Genomic DNA, 24,280 nt, shown 5'->3' on the forward strand with positions numbered 1-24,280 from the left:
CTGTGATCGTCTGCAGCAGTATAAGGCCTCCTGCACACGACCGTTGTGTGCACCCGTGGCCGTTGTGCCGTTTTCCGTTTTTTTTCGCGGACCCATTGACTTTCAATGGGTCCGTGGAAAAATCGGAAAATGCACCGTTTTGCAGCCGAGGCCGTGATCCGTGTATCCTGTCCGTCAAAAAAATATGACCTGTCCTATTTTTTTGACGGACAACGGTTCACGGACCCATTCAAGTCAATGGGTCCGTGAAAGAACACGGATGCACACAAGATTGGCATCCGTGTCCGTGATCCGTGGCCGTAGGTTGCTTTCATACAGACGGATCCGAAGATCCGTCTGCATAAAAGCTTTTTCAGAGGTGAGTTTTCACTTCGCGAAAACTCAGATCCGACAGTATATTCTAACACAGAGGCGTTCCCATGGTGATGGGGACGCTTCAGGTTAGAATATACTGAAAAACTGTGTACATGACTGCCAGGCAGCAGGGGGCAGACCCCCCCCCCCCCCCTGTTTTTAACTCATTTGTGGCCAGTGCGGCCGCCCCCCCCCCCCCCCCCTCCCTCCCCTGTAGTTAACTAATTGGTGTCCAGTGGGCCCCCCCTCCGTCCGCTATAGATAACTCATTGGTGTCCAGTGGGCCCCCCCTCCGTCCGCTATAGATAACTCATTGGTGTCCAGTGGGCCCCCCCTCCGTCCGCTATAGATAACTCATTGGTGGCCAGTGGGCCCTCTCCCCTCCCACCCCCTCCTAATTAAAATCGCCCCCCTATCATTGGTGGCAGTGGTGAGTACCGATCGGAGTCCCAGTGTAATCGCTGGGGCTCCGATCGGTAACCATGGCAACCGGGACGCTACTGCAGTCCCGGTTGCCATGGTAGCTTAGCAATTTGTAGAAGCTTTATACTTACCTGAAGAGCAGCGATGTCTGTGACCGGCCGGGAGCTCCTCCTACTGGTAAGTGACAGGTCTGTGCTATAAGCAATGCGCCGCACAGACCTTTCACTTACCAGTAGGAGGAGCTCCCGGCCGGTCACAGACATCGCAGCTCTTCAGGGTTCAGGTAAGTATGAAGCTTCTACAAATTGCTAAGCTACCATGGCAACCGGGACTGCAGTAGCGTCCCGGTTGCCATGGTTACCGATCGGAGCCCCAGCGATTACACTGGGACTCCGATCGGTACTCACCACTGCCACCAATGATAGGGGGGCGATTTTAATTAGGAGGGGGAGGGAGGGGAGAGGGCCCACTGGCCACCAACGAGTTTACTACAGGGGAGGGAGGGGGGGGGGGCGGCCGCACAGGGGAGGGAGGGGGGGGGGCGGCCGCACTGGCCACCAATGAGTTAAAAACAGGGGGGGGGGGTCTGCCCCCTGCTGCCTGGCAGCACCTGCCAGGCAGCAGGGGGCAGTCATGTACACAGTTTTTCAGTATATTCTAACCTGAAGCGTCCCCATCACCATGGGAACGCCTCTGTGTTAGAATATACTGTCGGATCTGATTTTCACGATGTAGCTCATATCCGACAGTATATTCTAACATAGAGGCGTTCCCATGGTGATGGGGACGCTTCAAGTTAAAATATACCATCGGATTGGAGAAAACTCCAATCCGATGGTATAAAAGAACTCCAGACTTTACATTGAAAGTCAATGGGGACGGATCCGTTTGAAATGGCACCATATTGTGTCAACTTCAAACGGATCCGTCCCTATTGACTTGCATTGTAATTCAGGACGGATCCGTTTGGCTCCGCACGGCCAGGCGGACACCAAAATGACCTTTTTTTCATGTCCGTGGATCCTCCAAAAATCAAGGAAGACCCACGGACGAAAAAACGGTCACGGATCACGGACCCACGGACCCCGTTTTTGCGGACCGTGTAAAAAAACGTTCGTGTGCAGGAGGCCTTTTACTGAGAACTGTGATCGTCTGCAGCAGTATAATACTGAGAACTGTATCATCGCCTGCAGCAGTATAATACTGAGATCTGTGATCGTCTGCAGCAGTATAATACTGAGAACTGTGATCGTCTGCAGCAGTATAAGGCCTCTTTCACACTACCGTTTTTTTTTTCCGTTTTGCGGTCCGTTTTTTGCGTTCCATATACGGTCCGTATACGGAACCATTCATTTCAATGGTTCCGCAAAAAAACGGAATGTGTTCCGTATGCATTCCGTTTCCGTATTTCCGTTTTTCCGTTCCGTTGAAAAGATAGAACATGTCCTATATTTGGCCGCAAATCACGGTCCGTGGCTCCATTCAAGTCAATGGGTCCGCAAAAAAAACGGAACACATACGGAAATGCATCCGTATGTCTTCCGTATCCGTTCCATTTTTTGCGGAACCATCTATTGAAAATGTTATGCCCAGCCCAATTTTTTCTATGTAATTACTGTATACTGTATATGCCATACGGAAAAACGGAACGGAACAACGGAACGGAAACGGAACCACAACGGAAGCAAAAAACGGAAAAACGGATCCGTGAAAAACGGAACGCAAAACACTGAATTCAACATACTGTAGTGTGAAAGAGGCCTAATACTGAGGACAGTGATCACCTGCAGCAGTATAATACTGAGAACTGTATCATCGCCTGCAGCAGTATTATACTGAGGATAATGATCGCCTGCAGCAGTATAATACTGAGAACTGTGATCACCTGCAGCAGTATAATACTGAGAACTGTGATCGCCTGCAGCAGTATAATACTGAGAACTGTGATCACCTGCAGCAGTATAATACTGAGAACTGTGATCGCCTGCAGCAGTATAGTACTGAGGACAGTGATCACCTGCAGCAGTATAATACTGAGAACTGTATCATCGCCTGCAGCAGTATTATACTGAGGACAATGATCGCCTGCAGCAGTATAATACTGAGAACTGTGATCGTCTGCAGCAGTATAATACTGAGAACTGTGATCGCCTGCAGCAGTTTAGTACTGAGAACTGTGTAATCGCCTGCAGCAGTATAATACTAAGAACTGTGTGATCTGTGCAGTGTGTGATAGCCTGCAGCAGTATAGTACTGAGGACAGTGATCGCCTGCAGCAGTATAGTACTGAGGACAGTGATCGCCTGCAGCAGTATAATACTGAGACTGTGATCGCCTGCAGCAGTATTATACTGAGGACAGTGATCGCCTGCAGCAGTATAATACTGAGGACAGTGATCGTCTGCAGCAGTATAATACTGAGGACAGTGATCGTCTGCAGCAGTATAGTACTGAGAACTGTGATCACCTGCAGCAGTATACCACCGAGGACAATGATCGCCTGCAGCAGTATAATACTGAGAACTGTGATCGTCTGCAGCAGTATAATACTGAGAACTGTGATCGTCTGCAGCAGTATAATACTGAGGACAGAGATCACCTGCAGCAGTATAATACTGAGGACAGAGATCACCTGCAGCAGTATAATACTGAGAACTGTGATCACCTGCAGCAGTATGATACTGAGAACTGTGATCGTCTGCAGCAGTATAATACTGAGGACAGAGATCACCTGCAGCAGTATTATACTGAGAACTGTGATCGCCTGCAGCAGTATAATACTGAGAACTGTGATCACCTGCAGCAGTATAATACTGAGAACTGTGATCGTCTGCAGCAGTATTATACTGAGGACAATGATCGCCTGCAGCAGTATAATACTGAGAACTGTGATCACCTGCAGCAGTATAATACTGAGAACTGTGATCGTCTGCAGCAGTATTATACTGAGGACAATGATCGCCTGCAGCAGTATAATACTGAGAACTGTGATCACGTGCAGCAGTATAATACTGAGAACTGTGATCGCCTGCAGCAGTATAATACTGAGAACTGTATCATCGCCTGCAGCAGTATTATACTGAGGACAATGATCGCCTGCAGCAGTATAATACTGAGAACTGTGATCGTCTGCAGCAGTATAATACTGAGAACTGTGATCGTCTGCAGCAGTATAATACTGAAAACTGTGATCGTCTGCAGCAGTATAATACTGAGGACAGTGATCACCTGCAGCAGTATAATACTGAGAACTGTATCATCGCCTGCAGCAGTATTATACTGAGGACAATGATCGCCTGCAGCAGTATAATACTGAGAACTGTGATCACCTGCAGCAGTATAATACTGAGGACTGTGATCGTCTGCAGCAGTATAGTACTGAGGACAGTGATCACCTGCAGCAGTATAATACTGAGAACTGTGATCACCTGCAGCAGTATAATACTGAGAACTGTATCATCGCCTGCAGCAGTATTATACTGAGGACAATGATCGCCTGCAGCAGTATAATACTGAGAACTGTATCATCGCCTGCAGCAGTATTATACTGAGGACAATGATCGCCTGCAGCAGTATAATACTGAGAACTGTGATCACCTGCAGCAGTATAATACTGAGAACTGTGATCGCCTGCAGCAGTATAATACTGAGAACTGTATCATCGCCTGCAGCAGTATTATACTGAGGACAATGATCGCCTGCAGCAGTATAATACTGAGAACTGTGATCGTCTGCAGCAGTATAATACTGAGAACTGTGATCGCCTGCAGCAGTATAATACTGAGAACTGTGATCACCTGCAGCAGTATAATACTGAGAACTGTGATCGCCTGCAGCAGTATAATACTGAGAACTGTGATCGCCTGCAGCAGTATAATACTGAGAACTGTGATCGCCTGCAGCAGTATAATACTGAGAACTGTGATCACCTGCAGCAGTATAATACTGAGAACTGTGATCGCCTGCAGCAGTATAATACTGAGAACTGTGATCGCCTGCAGCAGTATAATACTGAGAACTGTGATCGCCTGCAGCAGTATAATACTGAGAACTGTGATCGCCTGCAGCAGTTTAGTACTGAGAACTGTGTGATCGCCTGCAGCAGTATAATACTAAGAACTGTGTGATCTGTGCAGTGTGTGATCGCCTGCAGCAGTATAGTACTGAGGACAGTGATCACCTGCAGCAGTATAATACTGAGAACTGTGATCGCCTGCAGCAGTATAATACTGAGAACTGTGATCGCCTGCAGCAGTATAATACTGAGCACTGTGATCGCCTGCAGCAGTATAATACTGAGAACTGTGATCGTCTGCAGCAGTATAATACTGAGAACTGTGATCGCCTGCAGCAGTATAATACTGAGAACTGTGATCGCCTGCAGCAGTATAATACTGAGAACTGTGATCGCCTGCAGCAGTATAATACTGAGAACTGTGATCACCTGCAGCAGTATAATACTGAGAACTGTGATCGCCTGCAGCAGTATAATACTGAGAACTGTGATCACCTGCAGCAGTATAATACTGAGAACTGTGATCGCCTGCAGCAGTATAATACTGAGCACTGTGATCGCCTGCAGCAGTATAATACTGAGAACTGTGATCACCTGCAGCAGTATAATACTGAGAACTGTGATCGCCTGCAGCAGTATAATACTGAGAACTGTGATCACCTGCAGCAGTATAATACTGAGAACTGTGATCACCTGCAGCAGTATAATACTGAGAACTGTATCATCGCCTGCAGCAGTATAATACTGAGGACAGTGATCGTCTGCAGCAGTATAATACTGAGAACTGTTTAATCGCCTGCAGCAGTATTATACTGAGGACAATGATCGCCTGCAGCAGTATAATATTGAGAACTGTGATCACCTGCAGCCTTATAATACTGAGAACTGTGATCGCCTGCAGCAGTATAGTACTGAGGACAGTGATCACCTGCAGCAGTATAATACTGAGAACTGTATCATCGCCTGCAGCAGTATAATACTGAGAACTGTGATCGCCTGCAGCAGTATAGTACTGAGGACAGTGATCACCTGCAGCAGTATAATACTGAGAACTGTATCATCGCCTGCAGCAGTATTATACTGAGGACAATGATCGCCTGCAGCAGTATAATACTGAGAACTGTGATCGTCTGCAGCAGTATAATACTGAGAACTGTGATCGCCTGCAGCAGTATAATACTGAGAACTGTGATCGCCTGCAGCAGTTTAGTACTGGGAACTGTGTGATTGCCTGCAGCAGTATAATACTAAGAACTGTGTGATCTGTGCAGTGTGATCGCCTGCAGCAGTATGGTAGTGAGGACAGTGATTGCCTGCAGCAGTATGGTACTGAGGACAGTGATTGCCTGCAGCAGTATGGTAGTGAGGACAGTGATTGCCTGCAGCAGTATGGTAGTGAGGACAGCGATTGCCTGCAGCAGTATGGTACTGAGGACAATGATCGCCTGTAGCAGTATGGTACTGAGGACAGTGATCACCTGCAGCAGTATAATACTGAGAACTGTGATCACCTGCAGCAGTATAATACTGAGAACTGTGATCGCCTGCAGCAGTTTAGTACTGAGAACTGTGTGATCGCCTGCAGCAGTATAATACTAAGAACTGTGTGATCTGTGCAGTGTGTGATAGCCTGCAGCAGTATAGTACTGAGGACAGTGATCGCCTGCAGCAGTATGGTACTGAGGACAATGATCGCCTGTAGCAGTATGGTACTGAGGACAATGATCGCCTGTAGCAGTATGGTACTGAGGACAGTGATCGCCTGCAGCAGTATAATACTGAGAACTGTGTGATCAGTGCAGTGTGTGATTGCCTGCAGCTGTATGGTAGTGAGGACAGTGATTGCCTGCAGCAGTATGGTAGTGAGGACAGCGATTGCCTGCAGCAGTATAATACTGAGAACTGTGATCGCCTGCAGCAGTATAGTACTGAGAACTGTGTGATAGCCTGCAGCAGTATAGTACTGAGAACTGTGTGATAGCCTGCAGCAGTATAGTACTGAGAACTGTGTGATCGGTGCAGTGTGTGATCGCCTGCAGCAGTATAATACTGAGAACAGTGATTGCCTGCAGCAGTATAATACTGAGAACTGTATAATCGCCTGCAGCAGTATAGTACTGAGGACAGTGATTGCCTGCAGCAGTATGGTAGTGAGGACAGTGATTGCCTGCAGCAGTATGGTAGTGAGGACAGCGATTGCCTGCAGCAGTATAATACTGAGAACTGTATCATCGCCTGCAGCAGTATAATACTGAGAACTGTGATCACCTGCAGCAGTATAATACTGAGAACTGTGATCGCCTGTAGCAGTATAATACTGAGAACTGTGATCGCCTGCAGCAGTATGGTAGTGAGGACAGCGATTGCCTGCAGCAGTATAATACTGAGAACTGTGATCGCCTGCAGCAGTATAATACTGAGAACTGTGATCGCCTGCAGCAGTATAATACTGAGAACTGTGATCGCCTGCAGCAGTATAATACTGAGAACTGTGATCGCCTGCAGCAGTTTAGTACTGAGAACTGTGTGATCGCCTGCAGCAGTATAATACTAAGAACTGTGTGATCTGTGCAGTGTGTGATCGCCTGCAGCAGTATAGTACTGAGGACAGTGATCACCTGCAGCAGTATAATACTGAGAACTGTGATCACCTGCAGCAGTATAATACTGAGAACTGTATCATCGCCTGCAGCAGTATAATACTGAGGACAGTGATCGTCTGCAGCAGTATAATACTGAGAACTGTTTAATCGCCTGCAGCAGTATTATACTGAGGACAATGATCGCCTGCAGCAGTATAATATTGAGAACTGTGATCACCTGCAGCCTTATAATACTGAGAACTGTGATCGCCTGCAGCAGTATAATACTGAGAACTGTGATCACCTGCAGCAGTATAATACTGAGAACTGTATCATCGCCTGCAGCAGTATAATACTGAGGACAGTGATCACCTGCAGCAGTATAATACTGAGAACTGTATCATCGCCTGCAGCAGTATAATACTGAGAACTGTGATCGCCTGCAGCAGTATAGTACTGAGGACAGTGATCACCTGCAGCAGTATAATACTGAGAACTGTATCATCGCCTGCAGCAGTATAATACTGAGAACTGTGATCGTCTGCAGCAGTATAATACTGAGAACTGTGATCGCCTGCAGCAGTATAATACTGAGAACTGTGATCGCCTGCAGCAGTTTAGTACTGGGAACTGTGTGATTGCCTGCAGCAGTATAATACTAAGAACTGTGTGATCTGTGCAGTGTGATCGCCTGCAGCAGTATGGTAGTGAGGACAGTGATTGCCTGCAGCAGTATGGTACTGAGGACAGTGATTGCCTGCAGCAGTATGGTAGTGAGGACAGTGATTGCCTGCAGCAGTATGGTAGTGAGGACAGCGATTGCCTGCAGCAGTATGGTACTGAGGACAATGATCGCCTGTAGCAGTATAATACTGAGAACTGTGATCACCTGCAGCAGTATAATACTGAGAACTGTGATCACCTGCAGCAGTATAATACTGAGAACTGTGATCGCCTGCAGCAGTTTAGTACTGAGAACTGTGTGATCGCCTGCAGCAGTATAATACTAAGAACTGTGTGATCTGTGCAGTGTGTGATAGCCTGCAGCAGTATAGTACTGAGGACAGTGATCGCCTGCAGCAGTATGGTACTGAGGACAATGATCGCCTGTAGCAGTATGGTACTGAGGACAGTGATCGCCTGCAGCAGTATAATACTGAGAACTGTGTGATCAGTGCAGTGTGTGATTGCCTGCAGCTGTATGGTAGTGAGGACAGTGATTGCCTGCAGCAGTATGGTAGTGAGGACAGCGATTGCCTGCAGCAGTATAATACTGAGAACTGTGATCGCCTGCAGCAGTATAGTACTGAGAACTGTGTGATAGCCTGCAGCAGTATAGTACTGAGAACTGTGTGATAGCCTGCAGCAGTATAGTACTGAGAACTGTGTGATCGGTGCAGTGTGTGATCGCCTGCAGCAGTATAATACTGAGAACAGTGATTGCCTGCAGCAGTATAATACTGAGAACTGTATAATCGCCTGCAGCAGTATAGTACTGAGGACAGTGATTGCCTGCAGCAGTATGGTAGTGAGGACAGTGATTGCCTGCAGCAGTATGGTAGTGAGGACAGCGATTGCCTGCAGCAGTATAATACTGAGAACTGTATCATCGCCTGCAGCAGTATAATACTGAGAACTGTGATCACCTGCAGCAGTATAATACTGAGAACTGTGATCGCCTGTAGCAGTATAATACTGAGAACTGTGATCGCCTGCAGCAGTATGGTAGTGAGGACAGCGATTGCCTGCAGCAGTATAATACTGAGAACTGTGATCGCCTGCAGCAGTATAATACTGAGAACTGTATCATCGCCTGCAGCAGTATAATACTGAGGACAGTGATCGTCTGCAGCAGTATAATACTGAGAACTGTTTAATCGCCTGCAGCAGTATTATACTGAGGACAATGATCGCCTGCAGCAGTATAATATTGAGAACTGTGATCACCTGCAGCAGTATAATACTGAGAACTGTGATCGCCTGCAGCAGTATAGTACTGAGGACAGTGATCACCTGCAGCAGTATAATACTGAGAACTGTATCATCGCCTGCAGCAGTATTATACTGAGGACAATGATCGCCTGCAGCAGTATAATACTGAGAACTGTGATCGCCTGCAGCAGTATAATACTGAGAACTGTGATCGCCTGCAGCAGTATAATACTGAGAACTGTGATCGCCTGCAGCAGTTTAGTACTGAGAACTGTGTGATTGCCTGCAGCAGTATAATACTAAGAACTGTGTGATCTGTGCAGTGTGATCGCCTGCAGCAGTATGGTAGTGAGGACAGTGATTGCCTGCAGCAGTATGGTACTGAGGACAGTGATTGCCTGCAGCAGTATGGTAGTGAGGACAGCGATTGCCTGTAGCAGTATGGTACTGAGGACAGTGATCACCTGCAGCAGTATAATACTGAGAACTGTGATCGCCTGCAGCAGTTTAGTACTGAGAACTGTGTGATCGCCTGCAGCAGTATAATACTAAGAACTGTGTGATCTGTGCAGTGTGTGATAGCCTGCAGCAGTATAGTACTGAGGACAGTGATCGCCTGCAGCAGTATGGTACTGAGGACAATGATCGCCTGTAGCAGTATGGTACTGAGGACAATGATCGCCTGTAGCAGTATGGTACTGAGGACAATGATCGCCTGTAGCAGTATGGTACTGAGGACAGTGATCGCCTGCAGCAGTATAATACTAAGAACTGTGTGATCTGTGCAGTGTGTGATAGCCTGCAGCAGTATAGTACTGAGGACAGTGATCGCCTGCAGCAGTATGGTACTGAGGACAATGATCGCCTGTAGCAGTATGGTACTGAGGACAATGATCGCCTGTAGCAGTATGGTACTGAGGACAGTGATCGCCTGCAGCAGTATAATACTGAGAACTGTGTGATCGGTGCAGTGTGTGATTGCCTGCAGCAGTATGGTAGTGAGGACAGTGATTGCCTGCAGCAGTATAATACTGAGAACTGTGTGATCGGTGCAGTGTGTGATTGCCTGCAGCAGTATAATACTGAGAACTGTGTGATCGGTGCAGTGTGTGATTGCCTGCAGCAGTATGGTAGTGAGGACAGTGATTGCCTGCAGCAGTATGGTACTGAGAACTGTGATTGCCTGCAGCAGTATAATACTGAGAACTGTGATCACCTGCAGCAGTATAATACTGAGAACTGTGATTGCCTGCAGCAGTATAATACTGAGAACTGTGATCACCTGCAGCAGTATAATACTGAGAACTGTGATTGCCTGCAGCAGTATAGTGAAGGCCAGCTGTGTTCTAGCTACAAGGCCAAGTATAGCAGCTCCCTCACTCCCCTTATCAGAGTTTGATGTCCAAGAAAGTTATGTTTTGTTTTCTCAGGGATGTACTGCTGAAGAATTTCAACTTTGAGATAAGATGCTGCAGAAACTTTTTAACTATTAGAATTCTGTTAGTATAGTGCGGAAGTATTGCCTTTTATGAATAACGAATCAAATCATTAGTTTTGATTTCCACCCCTTGGTGGTGGGCCAGATTTGTCTGTGATTATCTGTAGTGTTATAAAGATGTATACGTCTGTGGAATAAAGGAGAGAATCTGACTCAGCAGTGTCGGTGTCAGCTCTCTGAGCGCTCATAAAGAAAACTTCAGTTTGGACCCTACAATTATAGAGGTGGGGGTTTTGCGCCAACACCTGCAGCGGCACCATGCTGTATACCTAGTGCAGCGGCGCCATGCTGTATACCTGGACAGTGCCGCTTCATCGTGTACAGAGCAGGAGAAAGGGGAGTATTTAGACGCACAGTTTACATGCATTGTGAGCAGTATTTTGGCGGCCATGGCCAGTGTGTGATGTAAATGCCAACAGCCGGGGTAATAAACTACAGAGCCGCGTCACTGCTGGGAAATGTCGTCATGGCGGTCTGGGCCAGAAGGGAAAATCTGGAGGCAGAGAATAAGCCACCGGTAATTACAGGAGAGATTACCTGAGCAGCAGGTGATTAAGTCGTCATGTCAGGGCAGTATTATAATTGGAGGTAGGTTACGGTATGCCATATGTGCTTATTAAGGGGCAGATTTGGGGGGGGAGGGGGAACTATTTCCAAGGTGATTAAGTATCCAGCAGCATTATCACTCCCATCCTCCTTCTGACTGATGCCCGAAAGGACTCCACGTGTGATTCAGTCTAGAAAGTGCATAAGTGACTACAGCAGGTATGACGTCATCACATCACCTGGAGGTCCGGTCAGAAACACGTGCCTGTGCATGGCTTCACACGGGGTACTGGATGAGTGACGTCACAGCCGCGGGCACCGCCTGTCCACACGCTCCTGTCTGGCCTGGAGCTGCTGCTTCATGGCCGTGATGACGTCACGGGAAGGGGCGGGGCCTGACAGGCGATTGGGGCGTGTCTCTCGGGTGAAGGGGCGGGGGCTAGACAGGCGATTGGGGCGTGCCTCTCGGGTGAAGGGGCGGGGTCTACTAGGATAACGAAGGACTGCTCGCGTGTGTGCCAGGGGAGAGAGAGGAGTGGTATAAGGTAATGTGTAAGCGCCATGCGCCGTAAGGACCTTCTGACGTCACAACAGGGTAGGTGGAGGAGTGATGGTTTTACATGCGACTGGATGCTGGAAGGAGTGTGTGTGACTTTTTTTTTTTTGTCAATTTTTTGGAGGGGTAAAGCAATGAAAAAAAGGCGAATCAGCCGTTTTGATGTATTTTTCCGTTACGTCGTATGGGATAAATATTTTAATGAGCATTTCACGGTGTTCCTATGGAGCCCTGCCATAGGGTCTTTATGGCAGGGCTCCTGAATGGTCCGAGGGAATAAATGGCTCCTCCGATAGGCTGTTTTCCTTTTTACGTTCAGATAGTCATGTGATCGGTTACATGGGAGGGATCGGGATGTACATAATAGTGTCTGTAGGACCTTTGATGATGTCACAGTCATGTGAACAGTTACATGGGAGGGATATACATGTTAGTGGCTGTAGGACCTTTGATGTCACAGTCATGTGATCGGTTACATGGGAGGGATGTAAATGTTACTGGCTGTAGGACCTTTGATGATGTCACAGTCATGTGATCAGTTACATGGGAGGGATGTAAATGTTACTGGCTGTAGGACCTTTTGATGTCAGTCATGTGAGCAGAAATATAAATGTTGGTACCTGTAGGACCTTTGATGTCAGTCATGTGATCAGTTATATCACACACGACCATTACAGGACTGTGCTTTACGTGTGCATCCAGGAGGAGAGAAGACTGAGGGTTTACACGGAGGACTGTATGGTAAAGAATATTTAAGTTTATCGTTTGGAAAAAAAATACAAAAGTCATTTTTTTTTATTTATTCAAATTTTATTTTGTAATCTTGTAGCGTTCCCCCAGGGGCGTACATAGAAATCATTGGGCCCCATAGCAAGAATTTAGATTGGGCCCCCATGCCCGTTCCTAGTCCCTCCCACTATGCGCCCTGGCTCCTCTCACTACCCTCCCTAAATTCTCGACCTGCCCCACCCATGGGCGTAGGAAGCGGGGGGGGGACGGATCCCCCCCAGGAAATAATACGGGGGGGGGACAGGTTTGGTCAAATCCCCCCACAGCGGCAGTGTGTGCAGCGGGGCAGGCACTGATATGAGCGCTTCCATTGTGGTACATGGTTGGTTGGGGGGGGGGGGGGGGCCTAGTATTACTGGTACATGATTGGGGGGATGGGGCCCTGGTATTACTGGCACATGATTGGGGGGATGGGGCCCTGGTATTACTGGCACATGATTGGGGGGATGGGGGCCTGGTATTAATGGCACATGATTGGGGGGATGGGGCCCTGGTATTACTGGCACATGATTGGGGGGATGGGGGCCTGGTATTAATGGCACATGATTGATTGATTGAGGGCCTGGTATTACTGGCACATGATTGATTGATTGGGGGGGATGGGGCCCTGGTATTACTGGCACATGATTGATTGATTGATTGATTGGGGGGATGGGGCCCTGGTATTACTGGCACATGATTGATTGATTGGGGGGATGGGGCCCTGGTATTACTGGCACATGATTGATTGATTGATTGGGGGGATGGGGCCCTGGTATTACTGGCACATGATTGATTGATTGATTGGGGGGATGGGGCCCTGGTATTACTGGCACATGATTGATTGATTGATTGGGGGGATGGGGCCCTGGTATTACTGGCACATGATTGATTGATTGATTGGGGGGATGGGGCCCTGGTATTACTGGCACATGATTGATTGATTGATTGGGGGGATGGGGCCCTGGTATTACTGGCACATGATTGATTGATTGGGGGGATGGGGCCCTGGTATTACTGGCACATGATTGATTGGGGGGATGGGGCCCTGGTATTACTGGCACATGATTGATTGATTGATTGGGGGGATGGGGCCCTGGTATTACTGGCACATGATTGATTGATTGATTGGGGGGATGGGGCCCTGGTATTACTGGCACATGATTGATTGATTGATTGGGGGGATGGGGCCCTGGTATTACTGGCACATGATTGATTGATTGATTGATTGGGGGATGGGGCCCTGGTATTACTGGCACATGATTGATTGATTGGGGGGATGGGACCCTGGTATTACTGGCACATGAGAGGCACTGAGGGCTGCTATGAGGCATGGGGCTCTTATCTGAGGTCTGATTGGGGGTCATTTATATTGGGGTCTGAGCTGATGTGTGATCTGAAGTCTTATTAACATTGGGGATCTTATTGATGGTCTGACCTGAGGTGTAATGAAAAATATTATTTTCTTATTGTGCCCACTTCCAGCCCAGAGCTGCCCAGAGCACTGATCCGGAGCAGCTTGGAGAAAAAGGCCTCACAGTCTCCCACACTCCTTCTGCCCGGCCAAGCCAGCCAGCACCCCTGAGGCCAAGCCTGCCAGCACCCCTGAGGCCAAGCCTGCCAGCACCCCTGAGGCCAAGCCTGCCAGCACCCCTGAGGCCAAGCCTGCCAGCACCCCTGAGTCTTCAGAACTGTAAGTAAATTATATATAAGGGGAGATTATTGTTTCGGTGGGGGGGTGCCAGAGAAAGTATCCGGAATAACTGAAATATATGCCAATATAATTTTTGTGACCTGATAAACAAGGAACTGTTCCTTTTGCATATTTTTTTTTGTTGTGAGATTTTTCACACACACACTTAAAATTTTATGATATAAACAACTCGCAGTTTATGGAATAAGAATATACCCGGCGAGCAAAAATGCTGTCCCCCCCACATATGCACTGTCCTCACCTACAAGCTGTCACTTACTTCATTACTGGTCGGGTTGTGGCAATCCAGAGGAATCATGCGTGGTGGAGCTAGCAGGCGGGGCTAGGAGGCGGGGCTAGCAGACGAGAGACAGTTCGGAAGATGGACGGGGATTCTTCTCCTCTGCGGGCTCCTCTTCCTCAAGGGCCCCATAGCAGCTGCGTGGTCTGCCTATATGGTCGGTACGGTGTCTTCATTTATTTTTACGCACTTCTACCAGCCCAGAGTTACAGGGGAAATCGGCCCAGTTACAGTGATTGTCACTCTTAGGCCTGTATTACCCCAACAGATTATCTAGATTATATAGTTGGTGTGTGTAAACGGCCATCTGACCAATGATTGGTCAGGTAATTGGTGTACAGGCCTCTGGGTTGTGTTGGGCCTCGGTAGGATCAGCAACTACAGTCTCACAAAATATTATTTTGGAGGGTGTGGGGGAGAAGAGGAAGCAAAGAGCTGATGTGTGGAGAAAGAGGCATTTTTCTCTGATAACATATATTACAAAGTTTCTAACTTTCAGCTCTACTATTGACTTAAAGGGACACTGACAGGCCCAATAACCATAATTAGCTGTACATATCCATGCACAGGTCTTCTAATGTGCATTTAAAACATATAAGTATCCCCCCTGTCCACATTATGAATACTGCAAACTCGTGTTTTATAACCTGAACTAATCCCTGTTCTTTCTGCCCAAGGGGCGGGGTTTCAGCTTCTCTGGGAACAAGAGAAGCTGAAACCCCGCCCCTTGGGCAGAAAGAACAGGGATTACTTCAGGTTATAAAACACGAGTTTGCAGTATTCATAATGTGGACAGGGGGGATACTTATATGTTTTAAATGCACATTAGAAGACCTGTGCATGGATATGTACAGCTAATTATGGTTATTGGGCCTGTCAGTGTCCCTTTAAGAGTAGTTGTGTGAAAAGTTAGTGACCATTTAAAGTGTAACAGTCGTTCATTTTTATTTATTTTTTGTTTGTAATTTGTAGGACCATTTTTTTTATATGCTTTAATTACTGAAATCGTACATTTCTATTAGAAAAATTGCTCTAAAGTGATGCCGACCCCCCCCCCTTCTGTTTACTCAAATGTGGCTGAAAATAGGGGCGTTGCCAAAGCGCAAAAATTGGCCACTTCAGAGCTATTTTTCTAATAGAAATGTACAATTTTAGTAATTAAAGTATATTACAAAAATGGTTGGTATCGCTGCCCCTACTACTCGAGCTCTGTCTTCTAATTTAGAAATACATAAGGTGAAGGTAAATGGTAGAGAGTGGTAAGGAGCTTCCTGAAGGGCAGATCAGTGCTGGAAACATTTCCACTAATGTCTTTGGAGGATTATGGTAATACTTCAGGGTAAAGGGATATGAGAGAGATCATCTTCCAGGCCGCTATGTCTGCTGTATGTGGGATGCTGCCATGTGTCCTGTGTCAGAGTATTTACACATATAGCAGGGGTGGCCGACTGGCTGATGTAGCATATCATGATCAACAGTCTGATATATGTAGGACACCTCAATAGCTAAGTCATCTCCATTGTGCTCTATCTTTGGCCCTTAATAATTCCCCATTCCTGAAATGCTTTACTTCATGAGATGTTCTTCCAATGTGATTTTTGCTCTCAATCCTCCCTATTTCCTTCATGTTCCTTAGCTACAGGACTCTTTCCATCAATGACCCACCAAGGATGGAGAAGGACAGAGACCACATGGCTGTAAGGATATTGGACCTCACCCTGGAGATCATCTCCTTGGTAACTGGAGAGGTGAGAGTCTCACGTGACATCACTCTTATCTCTAGTAATAAAACAGGGAAATGTCTGGAAAGGTGAAGGATTCTTAGAATCTCTGTAGTGATCGGCGTCTCCCCATACACAGGATTACACAGTAGTGAAGAAGTCGTCTGGTGAGTGTGTGACACCCCGTGTGTCAGGAGGATGGAGCAGGACCCAGAGCCCCATCACCGAGCCTCCACCTCATTCCCTGATACATGAGCAGAAGATCCTAGAACTTACCACCAGGATTACTGAGCTGCTGAGCGGAGAGGTGAGCGCTGCTGGGAATGCTGGGACATTATACAATAACGCCATGGGAGGGGTCTGGTAATGACTGTTGTGGTGATAGAAGTATCCAGATATCCAAACTATTGTTAGGAGTAGGCAACCCCTCCCTTTACATTGGGTCATCACCTCGTCCATGTTCCCTCTCCAAAGCCAGGTCAGGAGATTGTAGCCATAAAATCAGTAAGATGGAACAACTTCAGAGACCCCTAAATGTGAAGATAGCATGAGGTTCATATACAAAACTTTACACAGACCAGAACCGATAGAGGGGTCAGGAAAAGGCTAGTGTCAGCTCCAGCTGAGGTCACACATGAAACCCCTATCTTGAAATATACATCAAAGAAATACGTGGCCTAATCCCTATTTGGTCCACTTGCTTCCTCCTAAGAACTCAGGCCATGGATATGCTTTCATGGTATCAAAATCAAATAGATCCCAGCTCAGTAACAGGGAGAAATTGGATAACTCCAGCCATCCTACCATTACCTCCGCCATGTTTGTTACGCACGCGTGCGGGACATTAGGACGGAGTGGATGGAGGTAATCCGAAAAGATATTTCAATACAAAGATTTCCCTTACGCCCATGACAGCACCCTTGAGAGACCACCTCCATCCAGGACAGGAAACGGGAACTTTAGTGGAGAGCTTTTAAGGAGGGGCCCTGCCCCTATACCACTAGTTCCTGTTTCCGGTCCTATGGATAGGACGATATTTTGCATAGCAAGATTTAGGCTGCAGGAGCCCCTGAAGACACTCTTGATAGGTGTTACCTGGTGCGGCATAAGTCTCCACTAGGAGCCGCCTGCAAAGTCTGGGGTCCTCCTTCTGGGCCCTGGATACATCATCGGGCCCGTGTTCCTGGGCAGTCCCAGCAATTACCGTGAGGTGATGCTGACATGCCGGTTCCTCCTGGCGGTGTTCAGGAAGTCCGGGGCTTTTCTCTGCCTGCCTAGCTGCCTGGGCAACTTACAGAGGTGGGGGGAGAGTTTTGTTCCGCGTGACTTGTGCGCAAACCGCAAGTTGCGCGGCGGCACTTCCGGTATTTGGAACGCACCCGGTAAGCGTTCTGGAAGTGGGGAGGGACTTCTCCTACTGAGGCCCCATGGGAGCAGCGGCAGGGACCTGACCTAGGGTATTTAAAACCCTTCCGCGCGTAGTCAGAAGGAGCCCAGCCAGCCTATAGGCATCGGTGGATCTCTTATGGAAGACGCTCTATCCCTGTCTGCTATAATGGAGGATAAGCGTTATCAGCGCGCCGACGTCCAGGAGGGTCATGATGCCAGACCGGTACTCCTGGTGGGGTACGGGGGTCAATACCCAACTTTTTATTTTCCTCTGTCAGGTTCTAATGGGGCTTGTTCTCCTATTTATTTTGTTTTAGAGTGTCAAAGAGGGCCCTAGGGAAGCTACCACAAAGACCAGAGGGAAAGAGTGTGCTGTATGCAAGAAAAAGCTCGCCCCTTCCTGGTCTAAGTTATTATGTCTGCATTGTGTAGATAAGGTGGTAGAAGAGGAATCCCCATCTCTGCTTCAGAGTATTAAGGATATTGTCAAATCCGAAGTTTCTGATTCAATGAAAATGTTTAAGAGCCTTCCTTCCTCAGCCTCAGGCAAACTGAGTCACTCTGCCATGGTATCAGATTCAGGTTCTTCAAACGAGAACGAGCAAGGAGAAATCCTAGAAGTTTCAAACTCTTCTTTGGCTGAAGAAACCACAGGTGGACCTTTATTTTCCCCTGAGGATACAAAATCTCTGCTGAAGGCTATTGTGAAAGTGGATGAATGTAGAGAACAAAAGTCTGTCCAAGATATAATGTTTGGTGATCTGGGGCACAAAAGATCAAGAATGTTTCCATTAAATGAAAACATAAAAAAAATTATTCAGAAAGGATGGAAAAAACCCGACATTTTTTTATTCCTAAAAATGTGAAAAGAAAATACCCCTTTGAGGCTGAGTCCTCCTGCTGGGACAGGCCTACTAAATTTGAAGATCTTGGCACCTTAAAAGATCCTGTGGATAGAAGAGCAGAAGTTTACCTAAAAAAGTATGGGAGGCATTTTAACCGAATATTGCCACTACTTCTACTGCCAGATCGTTGAAGTTATGGCTACAAGAACTGGAGTCCCATTACCAGAGTAAAACTTCCAGAGACCAATTACTAGTGTTCCCCACCATCCTTAAATCAGTAGACCTAATCTCGGATGCTTCTGCGGATGTATTAAAATTAAATGCGAGGTCAGCAGCTCTATCTAATTCTGCCAGGAGAGCTATTTGGCTTAAGGGATGGTCTGGTGACACGGGTTCAAAGAATAAACTTTGCTCTATTCCGTGCCAGGGAGATTATGTCTTTGGACCGGTCTTGGATGACCTTCTAGAGAAGGCCTCTGATAACAAAAAGGGGTTTTCTGTCTTCAGACCTCCAAAAAGACAACAGTTTTTTCGTAGAAATATATATTTTTTCAATAGAGACAAAAGACAGAATTTTCGACAAGAAAACAGAAATAGGAAGGATAAAAGGATTTCTCTTTAATTCACAGTCCACTTCAGGGTCCAAGGGTGGTCAACAATGACTGTTTCTGTCCCGTGGGGGGGGAAGACTCTCTCTTTTTTTTTTTTTCCTCGGGCTTGGAAAAAAATCTCATCAAGCCCGTGGATTCTTGGTATTATAAAAGGCGGGTTCCGTCTAGAGTTTCTCTCCCCCACTGGAAAGATTAAAGAGTACAAATCTTATGTAAAATTCTACAAGAAACCTAGCACTAAAACAAGAAGTTTTTTTTTTCCCTTCAAGAGAAAAAGGTTTTAGTATCTGTTCCGGACTCTGAGAAAGGGAGGGGGTTTTATTCTTCCTTTTTTCTTGTACCCAAACCAGAAGGGGCATCCAGAATGATCATAAACCTGAGGGATTTAAATCTGTTCCTAAGATACAAAAAATTCAGAATGGAATCTATACAGTCTGCAATAAAACATCTATTAAAAGACCACCATAGATATAAAAAGTGTCTATTGCCCCATCCCAATTTATGCAGATTTCCAAAAATATCTGAGTGGCAGTTTCCATGGAAGGCCAAGTCCATCATCTACAACAGGGTTCCTCAACTCCAGTCCTCAGGGCCCACTTGCCAGTCAGAATATAGGAGTATCCCGCAGAATAAATACCTGTGGTAAATCCTGATGGATGGACACTAATTATATCAGCTGCCCAATACTAAGGAAATCCTGAAAACATGACTGGCAGGTGGGCCATGAGGACTGGAGTTGGGGACCACTGATCTACAATACAGAGCACTTCCGTTTGGAATATCTCAGGCCCCTAGACTCTTTACAAAGTTGATGGCAGAGGTTATGGCCCACATAAGGGAAAGAGACATTTTGGTTATTCCTTATTTGGATGATCTTCTAGTGGTGGCAGAATCAGAAAACCTTTTAACCTCTCATCTCCAAGAAGTATTGCAAATTTTGACAAAACTAGGATTGCAGATAAACTGGGGAAAGTCAAAACTGACACCCTTCCCAAAGTTGTGTATGTTTAGGACTGATTCTGGACTCGGTAAACCTACCTCAGCACAAGATATCCTGATTTAAGAGAAGATGTGCGGTCCCTGGTAGCCTCAAAAGATCAAACCATCAGACAGGGAATGGCAGTATTAGGCAGAATGACCTCCACATTTCCTGCAGTCAATTTGGCCCAGTTTCACTCCAGAACACTTCAATGGCAGATTCTAAAGATGTGGCAGGGATCACTATCCCCATTGAATGCCCCATTTCCTCTCACCCCTCAGGTGATGCAATCCTTAATCTGGTGGCTGGATCCTTCAAATCTGTCTCAGTGCCTCCCTTGGGATCTACAGGAGCAGATGACCATCACCACATACCCATAATACAAGGAAAGGGAATAAAAATCTTCTCAGACAATGCCACGGTGGTATCCTACCTAAACCGTCAAAGAGGGACCAGATCAAAAAATCTTATGTCCTTAGCTGCAGAATTTTTTTCCCCTGATTATTCCTTATGCTCCTTTCATCAAAGCAGTACACTTAAAGGGAACAGAAAACAAGTTGGAAGACTATCTAAGCAGACCAGGGAGAATGGTGTTTAAACCATGAAGTCTTCAACCAGATAATTTAGCTCTGGGGCCATCCTCAAGTAGACCTATTCGCAACCAGAGAAAACAAAAAATGCAACCTATTCTTTTCCCTAAAATCGGAAGATTCTCCAACAGACGCCTTCTCCTCCCTTCCATGGCCGAATCGGCTTCTGTACGCCTTCCCTCTGCTGAGGCTTCTTCTGAGAGTCTTACAAAAGCTGAGGCAGGAACAGATGAGTATCATTTTGATCGCCCCCTTCTGGCCAAGGAGAACATGGTTCACCTGGTTGAGAAAGCTTTCTTAACAGATCCTTGGATTCTTCCGGACAGGCAGGATCTATTGTTTCAGGGTCCTGTCTTCCATCTAGAAGTGAGACACCTTCATCTACCAGCCTGGTATTTGAAAGGGAAATCCTAGAGCGCAGAGGTCTGTCTAAGGAAGTTGTATCTACCCTATTATCATGTAGAAAAAAAGTAACCTCTACCATTTACCTCAGAATATGGAAGACTTTCTTAAACTTCTCTAAAAACCCGGTAGATCCCTTCAGTTCTCCTCCTATGTCTAAAATATTAGATTTTTTTTACAAAGGGGTCTTGATAAGAACCTAAGACCTAGCACTTTAAAGGTACAAGTTTCTGCCCTTAGTGCTTTTTTTTTATTTATTTATTTCCCTATTGCCAATCATCCTTGGATTAGGAGATTCTTTAAAGCAATTAGTAGGATTAAACCTGTGATCAGACCCTCAGTTCCCCCGTGGGATCTTAATCTAGTTTTGTCTAGAATGATGGAGCCTCCTTTTGAACCACTACAGGATTTGTCTAGTGGCAATTACCTCTGCCAGGCGCGTGGGAGAGATTTCTACCGTTTCAGCCTCTCCTCCTCTTTATACTAACATCTTGGATGATAGAGTGCCCATTAAACCAGATCCTTCCTTTCTACCTAATGTGGTCTCACTGTTTCATAGAACCCAAGACATTGTTCTTCCATCCTTGTTTCAGCCCCCAAAGAATGAGAAAGAGAGGAGGCTCCATTGTCTAGACGTGAAAAGATGCCTGTCTGAATACTTGAAAGTCACTCGCTAGTCAATGGAGAAAATCCTCCAGACTTTTTGTACAATTTGGTCTCAATGCTTCTTCTAGAACACTTACTAGATGGATAGTGGGTGCTATTACCTTTAGCCTATTCCTCAGCGGGGGAAACTCCTCCTTTGGGATTTGGTGCTCACTCAACTAGATCAATTTCTACCTCTTGGGCAGAGAGGTCTAATGCATCTCTAAAATTGTAGGGTTGCTACCTGGAAGTCTCCATGTACTTTTTTTCATCACTACAGATTAGATTTAGACTCTAAGGACCGGCTATCTTTTGGCAGGAAAGTCCTGCAGGCTGTAGCCCCCCAAGCTATTACTATTCTAGTTGTCTCTCAAGAGTGCTGTCATAGGTGTTATGGGGGAATCTACAGACCCTTTTTAACACGGGCATGGAGAAAAGCAAACTGTCATTTCATTGGGGATCACAAGTTTGATGGCTGACCAATATTTATGCTTTTCGAGGCAACCGGACTTAACCGTTTCGTAACGTATTAAGTTCTGTTTTTATCCCTTTTAATTTCCAAACTGTTATTTTGCACTGTGTTTATATGTCTGTATATTTTATGTTGTATTTTCTATGATTACCTCATGCAATGTCCTTTTTTAATATTAAAACACTTTAATAAGAACCTTCTTGTGTTCTAACGATTCCATGACCTTAGAAGAAGCGCTACCTCTAGTGTGGTATTAACCTGTGAATGCTAGCAGTTGTAGAGTACGTAGCTGTTATTTAATGCAAGGTGTCTCGTCAGCCTGATATGACGAGTGGTGGAAGCTGAAGCTAAGATTGATTAGTTTCGGATGACGGAGTGCTGATAGAGGTAGGTCCAGCGTGACTCTGCAGGCAACCATCCTGAATCTAAGTATGTGATCCAGATAACTGTATTCTTGTGTTGTCAGGTTCCAATAAGGTGTCAGGATATCGCTCTCTATTTCTCCATGGAGGAGTGGGAGTATTTAGAAGGACACAAGGATCTGTACAAGGACAGAAACCACATGGCTGCAAGGATATTAGACCTCACCCTGGAGATCATCTCCTTGATAACTGAAGAGGTGAGAGTCTCACATGACATCACTCTTATCTCTAGTAATAAACCAGGGAAATTACTGGAAAGGTGAAGGATTCTGAGAATCTCTGTAGTGATCGGCGTCTCCCCATACACAGGATTACACAGTAGTGAAGAAGTCGTCTGGTGAGTGTGTGACACCCCGTGTGTCAGGAGGATGGAGCAGGACCCAGAGCCCCATCACCGAGCCTCCACCTCATTCCCTGATACATGAGCAGAAGATCCTAGAACTTACCACCAGGATCACTGAGCTGCTGAGCGGAGAGGTGAGCGCTGCTGGGAATGCTGGGACATTATACAATAACGCCAAGTGAGGGGTCTAGTAATGACTGTGTCCTTGTGTTGTCAGGTTCCTATAAGGTGTCAGGATGTCACTGTCTATTTCTCCATGGAGGAGTGGGAGTATTTAGAAGAACACAAGGATCTGTACAAGGACGTCATGATGGAGAATCACCAGTCCATCACATCACCGGGTAAGAGGAGACCTTCCATGACTGTAGAGGAGAGAACAGTTTTGAGAGTCAGATTCCTTCATCATCTGATCATCACATATAGACAATGTATTCAGTCACTGTGTCCAACAGAAAGAGAGAATCCAGCTTCTTGTGGAGTAAAAAATAATTCTTTATTGGCTCATCATATAAAATCCACCAAAATCACAGGAAAAAGGTGTAGTCACTGTGTGTATTTCCTATTGGTTAATGAAGAGGGTCCATTATCCAAAGAATGATAAAACTTCAGGCTTTATGATACACATCAGTGGTGTAACTAGAAATTACTTGGGCCCCCCCCCTCCTCCTCCCATGCTACCTCCACTCCCGTGGCCCAGCAGCCAGTCCGTCCTTTTTCCACACTTATACAGTGTATATATAGTGTCACTGTATAATGCTGTTGAGGAGGCTTTGACAATCCAATCTTTCTGCCCTCCTCCTGCATGGGCACCTTCTGAGTTTGGGCCCCGTAGCAGCTGCTTCCACTATATCTATGCCCCTGACACACATTAAGCACAACATTGAAATTGCAGCCCCAAAAAGGAAAACTCGTGGAATTATGGAAATCACAGGATCGATAGACATGTTAATGATATGCAAATGATAAAAAAAATTGGAAACAAAATATTCAAAACATCTCAATTTATTCAGTATTAATTAATGAGCACTATGCGCAGAAATACGCACTTGTTAAAGTTTTTTTGAGGAATGTTCTGCCATGCTGAATAGATATGAGCCGGCAAATCCTCAAAATCCGCTGCTGGCAGCTCCCTTTCTAATTGTTGATCGATAACATGTCAGCTGTGCTCTATGAGAGACAAGTCAGGAGACATG

The 24,280-nt window shown here is 46.2% G+C and overlaps 2 protein-coding genes and 1 long non-coding RNA gene across 3 annotated transcripts in view; 2 read left to right on the forward strand and 1 right to left on the reverse strand.

The window, feature by feature from the left end:
• Positions 1–11,737, reverse strand: part of NTPCR (nucleoside-triphosphatase, cancer-related) — a 28,243-nt gene extending 16,506 nt beyond the window's left edge. Inside the window, exon 1 of the mRNA XM_044290532.1 lies at positions 11,590–11,737. Within this exon, the coding sequence (XP_044146467.1) occupies positions 11,590–11,623 (34 nt within the window). The 5' untranslated portion in view covers positions 11,624–11,737. The remainder of the gene's footprint in view (positions 1–11,589) is intronic.
• A 2,589-nt stretch (positions 11,738–14,326) lies between these two features.
• LOC122934866 lies at positions 14,327–16,586 on the forward strand. Its single transcript, XR_006388723.1, has 3 exons — positions 14,327–14,367; positions 16,305–16,416; positions 16,529–16,586. It is a non-coding gene; the product is annotated as an uncharacterized LOC122934866 (long non-coding RNA).
• A 6,615-nt stretch (positions 16,587–23,201) lies between these two features.
• LOC122935554 (zinc finger protein 436-like) overlaps positions 23,202–24,280 on the forward strand; it is a 48,703-nt gene continuing 47,624 nt past the window's right edge. Inside the window, exons 1-2 of the mRNA XM_044291324.1 lie at positions 23,202–23,221; positions 23,305–23,428. Of these exons, the coding sequence (XP_044147259.1) occupies positions 23,344–23,428 (85 nt within the window). The 5' untranslated portion in view covers positions 23,202–23,221; positions 23,305–23,343. The remainder of the gene's footprint in view (positions 23,222–23,304; positions 23,429–24,280) is intronic.

This window comes from Bufo gargarizans, chromosome 4, assembly GCF_014858855.1.
Source record: "Bufo gargarizans isolate SCDJY-AF-19 chromosome 4, ASM1485885v1, whole genome shotgun sequence".
Lineage (NCBI taxonomy): Eukaryota > Metazoa > Chordata > Amphibia > Anura > Bufonidae > Bufo > Bufo gargarizans.